Genomic DNA, 13,609 nt, shown 5'->3' on the forward strand with positions numbered 1-13,609 from the left:
TGTTCTGTCTTTTGGTCAACATCATTGTTTATTTTAACAGACATAACAATGATTACTTAGGCATTCCAGCACACACACACACACACACACACACACAAAGCAGGTGTACCTTAGAAACAGGCATCTGTGAGCCGGCCGTGCGTCTGCAAAGTAGCGAGTGGAAGTCGCAGCCCCAGTGTGTGTGTGTGTGTGTGTGTGTGTGTCAGTTTAGGTACAAGTCCACTTAGAGTCAATAGATGCCCTTTCTTCTTTTCTCTTCTCACTGTCTCTCTGTCTGTCTGTCTCTCTACCTTACACACTTTAGTACTACAGTACTGTCTCTCTCTCTCCCTCCCTCCCTCTCTCTCTCTCTCTCTCCCTCTTAGTTTCCCTGTTCATTCATGCTCCCGTTCTCTTGCTCGCTCGTCTTCCCTCTACAGTAATTACAGCCGAGCGTGTACACGCTCGCGGCTGCTGAGCCATTGGAGGGATAGAGAGGGGTGGAGGACAGGATAGAGGGAGGGGCAGAGAAAGGGATAGACAGAGAGAAAGACAGAGCGAGAGAGAGAGTGAGACTGCAGTACCCATGCTGTTCTCTGTCTCTCTCTCTCTCTCTCTCTCTCTCTCTCAGGAGACCGGCGTCCCGCTCCTCTGTCTGCTATTTATAGCAGCCGTGAAATCAAAGCCCCACAATGAAAAATGGGCTCATGACACACGAACACACACACGTGTACAAGCACACAAACAATTCTGTAATGGCTGTACGTGTTGTAAATTTGGGTCACAAACCATAACACAGTCTCAAGGTCATTCTGTACAACTGTTATTTGTAGTAGTACGCCACGTCAGCGAGTTACTGTACATTATTAGCTTGTCGCTAACCCACAATGCTAATGCTAAAGTAGCCACCTAGACGTCTGTATCATGCAAATTAATTGTTATTCTTCAATAACAACTGAATCGATTCATACGCAAAAGCATAAAGGTTACAGTCTCAGCCACACAAGCTCCGCCCACGTCTGGTAACTTTTGTGCACTTTTCAGCCCCACGAGGTCGAGATTCAGAATCGGTGAGAATGTCATCCGCCCAAGGCATGTCAGAAACCGTTTATGCAGTTTTAAATTAATAATAATCTTAATGAATCTTGGTCGTCTGTCGTCAGTCTGGCACGCTTTCTATGAAAGTGGGCGGGGCTAGGGTTCATACTTTTACTGTCTTGTACCGTACTGTATGTAAATCCAAGCACACGGCAGAACCGCAGGAATAATGCAGGTTTTGTTAAGTTAAGAGACATCTGGACCGAGTCCATCAGCTGCTGGAGGAATAAGTGCCCGAGTGCTGTGGTTGATGGGGATTTGTAAATTAGACTAAATCTCGAAGCTTTTCCTGTGTGAAGTACAAACTCAGGGCAGCTGTGGAGTGAAGGGGTAATGCTGAATAACACAGCTCTGTCCTTTTATAATTCATGACCTGCTGCAGCCGCTGAGTGCTGGGACATGTGTAGAATGTGGAAATGACAAGGCACGGATGGACGGAGGGACAGGAGGGACAGAAGGGACAGGCGGAAGGGAGGGAGGTTGTTTTATATAGAACTGTGTTTAAACAGAATCAGGCTGCGTAAGGTTGAAAGATATGATGAGGAGGAAGAACAAGAAGTGGAAAAACAGATGATGAAGAAGAGGATGATGACAGAAGAGCAAAGAAAAAGAGGGAATAAAAAAAGAGGAAATGAAGATGATGATAAGGTCATAAAAAAGGAAAATGAAGACGAAGATGATCATGATGATGATGATGATAAGAACGAAGATAAAGAACAAAAAGATGAAAAATAAGACAAAAATAAAATATAAGATGATGATAAAAAAGATGAAGAAGATGATGATGGTGAAGATGACAAAAAAAGAAGACGAAGAGAAAAAGAAGATGATGATGATGATGATGATGAAAGTCTGATCCCAGATTTTTGCCTGTGTGTGTGTGTGTGTGTGTGTGTTGCTTTGACACATTAATAAGCCACATTTATAACACATCATCATATGAAAAAGTCAGCGCTATTGACTGAACTGAACGTTTTCCTTTTCTGAGATTAAACAAGTTCACGCTCCATCAGAGTGACTGCGCTGGCGTTTAAAGCCCGGACAGACGATCGATCTCTGATCCAGGACGCATCAGAGATCGACAGCGTCGCGTCAATACACACCTCAGACGGATCTGAAAGCTGCATGTAACGAATCGCAGACAAAACAGCAACAGAACACATTTACACATAAACAATCACTAAAAAATAAATCCCTGACTCTGGTTCTGATTCTTGTTTCCAAACTGAAACCGACTTTTTAACCCCAATAAGCTTTTTACGACGCTCCGCCCACTTCTAGTATCACGTTGTACCCTTTACGAGACTTTTCGGTCCACGAGCTTCAGGATCGTCACACTGTGATATGATCGGTGCTTATATGCTGATTTCAGAAGAGAAACCGGGTTAAAAACATTTTCCTTATATAAAATCACCAACTGCAAATAATGCACATAATTATACCGGAAAATAAAGGAAAAAAATTACAATGTGTCGATTTACAAGTTACTGTAGCAGATTTGTATTCGTTTTTCCCTTTTTTCAGTGCAGCTTTTTAATTAGTTAGTTAGTTACCTATTTATTTATTTATTTGTTTGTTTGTTAGTAGAGCTAGATTTAAAAAAAAAATTATTATAATATGTTTTACATATTTACATCAATGATAATGTTTGCTTACAGTAAATAGTGTAAGGAAAAAAAATAATACTATATTATAACAACACTATATAATAATAAAAATAATAACAATAATAATTAATAATTATATTATATTATTAATTAATAATTATAATAATAATAATTAACTGCACTCTGTGAATGTTTTCTCTTTGCTTTAATATTATAAAACTACAAGTTCAAGCCTTTTTCCACCCTGTCATGAATTTATTTATTAAATATTTTTATTTGTAATTATAATTTTTTCATGGTAAAGTTAAAAGAAGCAGAAAAATTAAACAAAGTGAAACACATGAAACACACTTGAAACACATATTTCTATGCAATGAAGATCTTTAATATCTTTAAGTTCATATTTAATTTAAAAAATTTGGATCAACATTTTTTTAATGAACACGTCGACATACACGCTACATCTGTTTTAAAAAACTGAATTTTTCTTTTTTAAGTGCAGAATTCTTTTTTTTTATTTCGTCAGTAAAGTTGGATTACATTAGAACTGTATGATGATATTTTGTGTCACATGAAAAAAAGGGACAAAATAATTTTTTAAATATATTTCTCATTTTCTGTGCACTCTGTAAATGTTTTCTGTTTGCTGTAATGTTATATATATTATTATTATTATTATTATTATTACAATTTTTAGCCTTTTTCTGCTCTGGCATTTATTTATTTATTTATTTATTTATTTAAAAGTCAAGTGCATAAACTCTGGTCAGGAACACATTTACAGTTTTCACCAAGAAGCTGATTAGTTTCCTACAACTGCATATTTTGTGTTTTATTTCTTTCACACCACACCACAGTAACTCAGGCTCTGTTTTTTTATTTGATAAAAAAAAAAAACACCGTTGGCCACATCCTGACCTAACACACACTCACACACGCACACACACACACACACACACACACTGTGTGCTGGCTTCTTATTAATAAACTTTATAGAATATTTATCACCCCGCCCATCACACACACACACACACACACACACACATCAAGTCACCACTCAGGTGTCACTCACAGCAGCAGGCACTTAGTGACTATTTCTAGCCCGTGTGAGGCCGACACTCAGGCACTGACCCCTGGATGTTTAGAGAGAAACATTTATAAATAAAACGCTGGAACGTAGAGAACGATGGCTTTGAATGCAACGAATAAACGACACAGTGTACTCGAAACACACGGGATGTTTTGTCGAATTTACTCAGCACGCAAGACTCTTTCTCGTGCGCATGATGCGTTCGAGTACGAAATAACCGGTGAGCTTTATATTAAAGTTCGCAGGTTTTCTCGCGTAGTCGTGTCGAGACGGTGCGAGCGGTCGGTGAATGAGAGCTTTGTGCAGGCTTTCTGCTCGCTCTGCCAACTCGACTCAATACCATCCAGAAGGCCGTGTTTGCATGCCTGTGTGTGTGTGTGTGTGTGTGTGTGTGTGTGTGTGTGTGTGTGTGTGTGTGTGTGTGTGTGTGTTTCTGGCTTGGTGTGGTGTTAATGGGGGTGAATAATGACTGATCCAGACCTCAGGCACTTCCCAAAGTATAAAAAGAAGCAAACAGGTCAGAGGTGTATTTTTAACTTAAGGGAAATATATACTCACGTCAAGTATTCTACCGTGAGAATCCACTAGAGTATGCAGGATGTTTCTCAAGAACTCCTCAATCTGATTGGTCAGAAAGTCTCTTTTAATTACATTTTTTTTTTTTTTTTTTTTAGACCTTTATTCATCCCAGAGGGAAATTGCTTATTTTTCGCATATCCCAATTAGGAAACTGGGGTCAGAGTGCAGGGTCGGCCAGCTTGCAGCGCCCCTGGAGCAGATAGGGTTAAGGGCCTCGCTCAAGAGCTCAACAGTGGCAACTTGGCGATGCTGGGGCTCGAACCCCCGGCCTTCCGATCAGTAACCCAGTAACCCACAGCATTAACCGACTGAGCCAACACTGCCCAATTTATAGTGTATAGCGCTTTTACTGTAACTATAGTCATTGTCTCTAAGCAGCTTCACAAAATAAAAGGAGTTCAGATGCTAATGTCCGTCCTCTTCTTTAGACTCCTAAACCTAATTAAGTTAAACTTCTTTATGTGCACTGTGAAAAAGTCTGGACCCTCCTCATTTCTTTATATTTGGCTTCCAAAAAGAATACTTAATTTTTTGAAGGAGACTTTTTTTTATCAGGAAGGGTGAAGACTATCATGTGCTTCCTCTGAGCACTTTTTGAACGCATCTTTTTGAACTGTGTCGGGACACACTCGGAGGACAACGCTTATCCTTCCTTCCGCTTGTGTGAGCTCACGGACAGCTGTGGTTGGTTGTAAAGCCATGATCGATGTGCTAAGTGCCTCTCATCCCTCCCCACTGAGAGAGCTTGGTCAATCAGCTCTCTCTTGTGACAGCATCACCTGGGATTCAAACTTGCGATCCCTGGATTCAAACTTGCGATCCCAACACTTTACCGTTGCCCATGGGGGGTGCTGGATTTCTTGTGAATAGTTCTCCAGGCTTCCTGAAGTACGTATTTTCCCGTATAGTACAGACCGGTCCCTGTACCTGAGCACTTTCAGAGGAATGTTGTTGTCTCTTAAGCCACACAGTGACCTATAAATCATTCAATCATCAAGAAAACCATCTAACTTAACAGACAAAAGGGGAAAGGAGGTCGCTGCTGAAGTTGTTACGCAGCCTGGCGGTGGACGGTGTACAGTGTATCCAGGAAATTGGACAAATGAAGAACAAAAGAAGAAGTTGAAGGTCTAGGAAACTATCTGCAGCTGATGAACAGTATGTCAAAGTCACAGCTTTAAGAAATAGGATTTGCAAATTGCAAAAACATCTAGACAGAAAATCATTAGCAACAGGATTTATGGAGTGATTAATCTAATTTTGGAATTTTTAGCTCAAATCGTCATCAATATGTAGGGAGGAGGTCATCTATAAAACATGGTGGAGGCTCTGTGATGGTTTGGGGTTGCGTGCCAATCGAAATTGATCTCATCAAAATTGATGAACAAGGAAAAGTGCCGTCAGATTCTGATCCTCCATGCAATACCAGCTGGAAAGATGTCTAACTGGGAACAGATTCGTTTTTCAGCTTTCTTACAGAATGATATCAGTCATGGACTGGCCTCCACAAAACCTGGATCTAAAACATAATTGAAACAGTGGGATCATCTTGACAGTCAACGTCTAAAGAAGAGCTTTGTAGTGTCCTTCATAAAGCACGGAGAACTAGTCCTGAAAACTACTTAAAGAACTTACAAGAAAGAGAGTTCAGGCTGTACTGAAGAATCGTGGTCATGCCAAATACTGACTTTAGAATTATACAATACAAACTCTCTTTGTTAGATACTGTACATCAATGGGAAGGAAGGGAAAAAAGACATGTGGTCTAATCAGTCATGATTGAGCCTATTCCAGAGTGATGGGTGTGTCAGGGTCAGCAGAAGGGAAGCACATAAAGCGATGCATCCAGGAGTGTCCACTGTACGAACCTCTGGAGGCAGTGCTATGATCTGGGGTTGCTTCAGATGCTCAGATCCAGACCCAACGTTATGTGGCGACCAGATTATCACAGCTATGGAGTTTTCCTTCCAGGACTCAGATTGTGAAACGGTGGTTCTGGGAGCATGAGGAATCATTTTAACACATGAACTGGACACCACTTTAAAGCTTCAAGACACTCAATTCATTTTTAGAGTATGGCCAGGTAGTGCGTGTTTGCACATTCGGAAATAAATAATTGTATCTACCATCATCTCATTTCCAGCAACATACACTATAAAAAATTGAGGGGTGGGTCGAGACTATTTTTCACAGCACTGTAAATATCTTCATATGCATTATATGTTAATTAAAGTTTATCAACAAATAAATCAACTAACAATGCAGTTTTGTTTTAGCTACGTATTTTGTACTCGTGTTTGCTGTTTTTTTATTTTATTGTGCAGGTTTTAAGTATTAAAACGTTTTTTTGAAGTAATAAACATTATGTAATGAATATGGGTGTCAGCTGATCATCATGATATTATATCTCTATTGAGTACACATTTACTACACATTTATTATTATCACCTATTAGCAAATAAAGCTCAATCAATTCATATAAAACCAAGCACAAACTGTATATAAAGCCAATATATATATATTACCTTAGACTCTTGTCACGCTTTTACATCCAGCGTCTCAAAATCAAAACTGTATTCTGACTTCGTCAAGTCCTGTTTCTTTTTATAGCTCAGGACAGGTAAATGAGTCTGGGGTTTGGTCTCGGCCCGTCTCTCCGCACCGAGTAGAGGAAAAAAAATTTGCGCTTCCGCGGGACAGGATAGGATCTGCCGACTATACCGGAGACGGTGTGGAAATGCAACCAAGTGTAATAAAAATATCAAGAATCATTTGTCTCTCCTCCGGTCCTCATTCTGCCTCAACCCCTGTTTATATTTATCTGCTTGCCTTACTGGGAAAGAGCTGCAGAGTCATGTGAGTCATGTGGCTTTTTCAGTCGACAGTCATTACTCGCAATAAAACATAAAGTTCAGCTCTTATCAAAAGACCACCCCGGTTTAAAGCCAGGCAGGGATTTGACTCGGCACTGATTTGGTGCTCTCTGTTTCATATTCAAGGCCACTATATGAGATCCTGTCAAGCTCAGGAGTCCCTTCCTGAAGAGTTATTAGACTCGAGTGTGTAGTAAATACGGGAGAAGGACATCAGGGTGTCACTTTCTTGCAGCGTCAGGATCAACTCTCAGTCCAGGTGGAATTGTGTAACCTTTCTAACTCGCCCATTTGGTCTTGATGACTTCAGCCAGATGTACACACTGTTCAGCTCCGCTCGCTCACGGGTGATATTTCAAATGGAAACTGCAATAAAGATACTTGACATGGTAATGATACAACTTGTTAATATAGTGGCAGGAAAAAAATAAAGTAGGACAAGCACAAGCACAAGTGACGTCAGAGAATCTTTATCTTCAGAGCAATCACATGGAGGAGCAACCGAAAACAAAAAACAAGCATGGGGGGGTGAAGTGTTTAGTTACTGAGCAAATATGAAGGAGAAAACAGGCTATCTTTGGTAGAATACCAGGGATGGGATTTTTAAAGACATTTCTGGTGAATGAGGGCATAAAAGTGATTGACATCTACAGGAGACTTCAAGCACATTGATGAGACTCTTAGCCGCAGTAAAAAATGCGAATAGTGTGAACATTTTCCGGCCAAGGTGTCTCGAAGTCCAGTGCCAGTTATTCCTGTGAAGCTTCAGCGATTGAAACGCCAGTCCTTAAAAACTGACTTAACTTATCAATAACTTGCAGAAGAGACACATCTGTCTGTGGGAACTGAACACGCAATCATTCACCAAAACCACTCGCACGTTACAGGAACTCGGCTGGGAGTTATTGCCTCATCCCCCGTACAGTCCTGACCTCGCTCCAAGACATTTCCAAATGTTTGGGCAAACATTTAAGGAGTTCCTGGGACGCCAGCGTCTCAAAGTTGAAGCAGGCAGTCCGATCATGGATCTGGAGAACTTAGAAAACTTGCTACCTTGATGGTGTCCAAGCACTATGATACACTGGGATAAGTGCATTAGTGTAGCTGGGGATTATATAAAGCGATAAAAGGAGTTTCGCTCTGAGCATTGTTATGGTTAGAACTTCATATGAGCCAGGACGCATCTGATTGGACAAATTCTGTAATGTGGTAACAAAAGCATTTCTAAGAAAAATTGTCCTTAGATCTCGAACTGTTCTCAAAACTGTCAGTATTTGTCCACCTACGAATTCTGGTTCTGGAATCTGTCCGACCAAATATGGGAACCAGGGTCACATTAAAGGTCCCATATTTTACTCTTTCTTGAACAAGTTAACACAGGTCTGACTGTTGACAGATCTCCCATAATGCTCTATTGTTAATGTATTAATGCTCCAGCTAAAATACCCCTCAGATAATTCAGTGACCTCAAACTCATATTATCTCTTCACTTCTCTTCTGAATATGCTGTTTCAGTGTTTATGTAAATAAACTACTTCTGAGCCACACCCCTCCAAACCACAGCAGAGCTGAGCAACCAGCCAGTGCAAGGTTATCCTAATATTTGATTATTTGTCGCATGTATAGCACTCCCTGGAGATGATAGGGTTAAAAGTCTTAAACTCAACAGTGGAAGCCTGGCGATGCTGGGGCTTGAACCCCCGACGTTCCGAACAGTAACCTATAGCCTTAACAGTTTGAGTGACCACTGCCCGCCCATCCAGCCATCCATCTTCACCGCTTATCCAAAGTCGGGTCACGGGGACCACTGCCCCATCTTCTTATATGATGTCACTATGGGGGGAAATCTAATTGGTTAATTTAGCCAAATTGCACTAAAATAAACAAAAACAGGGATTTGTTTTTTCCTCATTAAACAGACTAAAATGTAAATCTCATATAATTGGTTCCTTTTAAGAAAGTTTGAGGAATTAAAATTAATTTTTGCTAAGGATCTTAAATTAATCACAAGCCTTAACACTCCTGAAATACAGTATGACTGCAGATCAGTCCCTGTTACCTGTTATCACCCAGATGAGGATGGGTTCCCTGTTGAGTCTGGTTCCTCTCAAAGTTTCTTCCTATTGCCTTCTCAGGGAGTTTTTCCTTGACACGGTTGCCATCAGCTTGTTTATCAGAGACAATCTGACCATTTTGATTCATACACATTCACATTTCATACAAACTTAAATAATTCTTTTGATTGTGTAAAGCTTTGCGACAATGACAATTGTAAAAAGCACTATACAAATAAAATTGATTTAAATTGAATTAATGCTGGTGACTCTAGTTTAATATTTTTTTCCTTTTTATATCAGTGCTCTAGACAATATTAGGTTACTGTTAAAAAGTGTAAAAGACGATTCAATTAATAAATTCACAAAATGTTCATATAATTTCCGCTTCGCTTCATGTTTATTAACTAATTTAGTTTGTTTTTATGTAAATGTAAATAAATAAATTCCTAATATTTACTAACCTTGTTCTAAAAAAGAACTGTGTCTTTAACTTGAATAGAGAATAAAGCACTGGGAGTTGTGATAAAACAAGAAAATCATCAAAGATCACGCAGAGATACTGTTGCCGTCCCAGAGTGGATTATTTCCTACCCGTACAGCGAGTGCTTTATTCCTCTTATACCACAAAAATATATAAATAAATAACTAATGTTTAAAACATAAGGATTAAAAGCTTCAGCTCTGGCTGTAAATGAGCACTGACACTGGAGACTCCTTCCACAAACCTTAAGAGAATGAACTTCCACATACTGTATCGTTCCATCTACCTTCTAAGGCTAAGTGTAAGCTGTTACAGTACTGTAAAAATGACTTGTTATAGTGAACAAATCAGAATAGAGAACTCAACAGTGCTGTGATTTGAGTCAGCTGGACACTTGATGGGGAATCTGTGGATTATGTGAAAACACTCCATAATCATAAATTAGATCGTTTTATGAGTTGATGAAGATTAGAGATTCTGCAGCGATCCTCTGAGTCACTCTGACGTCATACTCGCATTAGTCACCAATGGAGTCTGGTGTGCTTTAATATTCTGCGTCTGTACAAACAGGGGAACCCAATCATCTCACACACAGAGAGAGAAAGAGAGAGAGAGAGAGAGAGAGAGAGAGAGAGAGAGAGAGAGAGTCAGGGTCTCGGGAGAGGAGGGGAGGGTTGGAGTCGGGGTGATGAGTCAGGTGATTAGTGACTTGAGGACACACTGCTTCTCTCCCACTGAGGAACCACAGAAGACGTGAGGGAAACAACGACCTCGCCCCCCCCCAACCCCCCCGGTCACACCACGGGACTCGAGACGAGCCCATGAGCGGAATCAGAGCGCTTAAATCATCAGGAACCCGCACATGCATGATGCACACACTAATAAACACCAGGTTATACGAGTGAGAGAGGTTATACGACACACACACACACACACACACACACACACACACCTACACACACACAGGATACAACAAACATTAACATATGGTTGCTATAATCTAACCAAACATGAGACTGTAGTCCACTGCACTGTACAGGAACGAATACAACCAGCATCACGCTGCGTGTAACACCCCAGTCCTGAGCGATTCTCTATAATGTCACGTTCTGTCTGATGGTTGGTTTATTCAGAATAACAATATTATTATAGAAATAATTCAGCAGTAAAAGAAAGAAAGAAAACTTTATAAACATGAGGAAAAAATATATTTTAAAAAAGAAAGAAAGAAAGAAAGAAAGAAAGAAAGAAGTAAAGAAAGAATGAAAACTATAAACATGAGAAAAAAAGAAACTTTTAAAAAAGAAGAAAAGAAAGAAAACCTTATAAACATGAGGAAAAAAGAAAATTTGAAAAAAGGAAGAAAAAAAGAAAAAAGTAGGAAAGACAGAAAGAAGAAAGAAAGAAAAAAGAAAGAAAGAAAACTATAAACATGAGGAAAAAATACAATTTGTAAATAGAAAGAAAGAAAGTAAGAAAAAGAAAAAAGAAAGAAAGAAAAAAGAAAGAAAAAACTTGAAAAAGATATACAGAGAGAAAGAAAATTAGATAGGTATTAGGAAAGATAGAGCAAGAAGAGGAAGTAAGAAAACTTTATAAACATTGGGAAAAGAAGAAAATGTAATAAAGAAAAAAGAAAAAATGCAAAAACAAAAGAAAGAAAGAAAGAAAGAAAGAAAGAAAGAAAGAAAGTAGTGCTGTGTTACACATACCAAACAAAATAAAAAGGTCAGGACAAATCGATGTGTGTGTGTGTCTGTCTGTCTGTGTGTGTGTGTGTGTGTGTGTGTGTGTGTGTGTGTGTGTGTGTGTGTGTGTTTGTGTGTGTGTGTGTGTGTGTGTGTGTGAGACAGAGAGAGAGAGAGTGGGAGAACCCAGTAGGAACCAGTGATGATGCGCTATTCATTCAATTCAACACACACACACACACACACACACACACACACACACACACACACACACACACACACACTTCACTGGGAATAATCAGTGGTCCATTAGCTGAAGGGCACGGACAAATTAATAAATGTCTTTAAATCAGTACAGTACAGCTCACACTCCTTGTCTACACACACACACACACACACACACACACACACACACACACTACATGAGACGGGAACGGTTTTGTTCGGATGGAGTTTGTGTTATTATACAGCAGAAATGCCAGAACATGATGCGGATGATTATTATTATCTGATTAGCCGATTATAGATTTCACTTTTCCCTGATGGACGGAGTGAAGGAGGAACAACGCGACGTGTCACAACTTTTGACTTTTAATGTAATTAAATTTAGTGAGAAGAGGTGAAGGGGACTCGAGACTTTTTCTCAGTACCGTAACCAGGCATGGGGATGGCTTTCTATTCCTGAAATGTCCACAGAGGGAACGCATTAGAGCTCACTTTGGTGTTTGGGCATCGAAATAAAACGACAAACAAAAATGTAATTAAAGGAGCCGGTGGTTAATGTACGCTTCAGTGGGTTCCTTAGGTATCACCTTATCTTATATAACCAGGTCCCCATTCTGACTCGCTAAAGATGGCCAAGATAGGGGCGTCGACCCGTTAACCCAAAGTCAGAGGTATAGCTGGTCAAATACCGGGGTTACCAGGATATAGCAGCAGAGTTCACACACAAAAAATGGGCATAGACCATACACACTTCTGATTTAAATATGAAAATGTAAAAAATAACAAAAAAAAAATAAAAAAATAAAATAAATTAATGAATGTCTTCCATGGTTCTACCCTTGGCACACATTACGACCAATCAGCAAACTTCCTTTTCTCATAATGTGTACCAGAGCCATAAGGCTTAGCTGGGGGCAAATTTATCATCATTTCCAGTCTGGCCATGTGAATAAACATAATAATGAAAACCATACACACACACACACACACACACATGAACTACTCGAAACTCAGCAAACAAAAAAGCAAACAAACCGAAAACAGGAAGAAAGGAGGAGAGAGAGAAAAAACAGGAACAATCGCTTCCCGATTTAAGCTCAGATAAAACAGACGGCTCAGCGCATCCCTCTTTCATGCCAAAAGCAGGATGTGAGGAATAATTAGGAGCAGGTGTGGAAGAGTGAAAGCTTTCGGCATGCTGATGAGAAACGGCTTTATACACAGCGTGCACTGGAGTTTTCACTGACGCTCTTATACGTAAGCGTTTCGTTTGTTTGTTGGTTTGTTTGTTTGTTTGTTTTCCCTTCTTTTGCCTTTAATACCACAAAGAGGGAAAGAGAGTTTTAAAAATATACCCAAAATATATATATTTTTTATATGCATTTTTAAAAAAAATTTTTTAGCTTGTTGCATGTCATTTATGCAACTGTAAAAATATATAATTTTATGTTTTTACCATTTTTAAACAAATTTTATTATAAACGTGTTTAAGGATTCAGCTCTAATATTAGATTAGTATCATACAATATATAAAATAACCTTTTATTAAAATTAACAACTATATTTATATATTAATAAAATTTAAATATATTATTGTATTTCTTATCCCAGAGTATAATGATCTGTGTGTGTGTGTGTGTGTGTGTGTGTGTGTGTGTGTGTGTGTGTGTGTGTGAGAGAGAGAGAGAGAGAGAGAGAGATGGGATATAAGAATGTCTTGACAGCATGTGATGGAGTGTGTGTGTGTGTGTGTGTGTGTGTGTATATGTGATGGAGTGTGTGATAGAGTGTGTGTGTGTGTGTGTGTGTGTGTGTGTGTGTGTATATGTGATGGAGTGTGTGATAGAGTGTGTGTGTGATGGAGTGTGTGTATGAGATAGTGTATGATAAAGTGTGTGATGAAGTATGTGATGGAGTGTGTGAGACAAGGTG

General features: G+C 39.3%; 1 protein-coding gene across 4 annotated transcripts in view; it reads right to left on the reverse strand.

The window, feature by feature from the left end:
* Positions 1–13,609, reverse strand: part of rgs3a (regulator of G protein signaling 3a) — a 158,880-nt gene that overhangs the window by 70,285 nt on the left and 74,986 nt on the right. The window contains exon 1 of one of the 4 annotated variants that reach the window (XM_053485630.1): positions 110–202. The exons of the other annotated variants lie outside the window; for them this stretch is intronic. Within the exon in view, the coding sequence (XP_053341605.1) occupies positions 110–124 (15 nt within the window). The 5' untranslated portion in view covers positions 125–202. Of the gene's footprint in view, positions 1–109; positions 203–13,609 lie in introns of those variants that run through there. 4 annotated transcript variants of the gene reach the window in all.

This window comes from Clarias gariepinus, chromosome 24, assembly GCF_024256425.1.
Source record: "Clarias gariepinus isolate MV-2021 ecotype Netherlands chromosome 24, CGAR_prim_01v2, whole genome shotgun sequence".
NCBI classification, from domain to species: Eukaryota; Metazoa; Chordata; class Actinopteri; order Siluriformes; family Clariidae; genus Clarias; species Clarias gariepinus.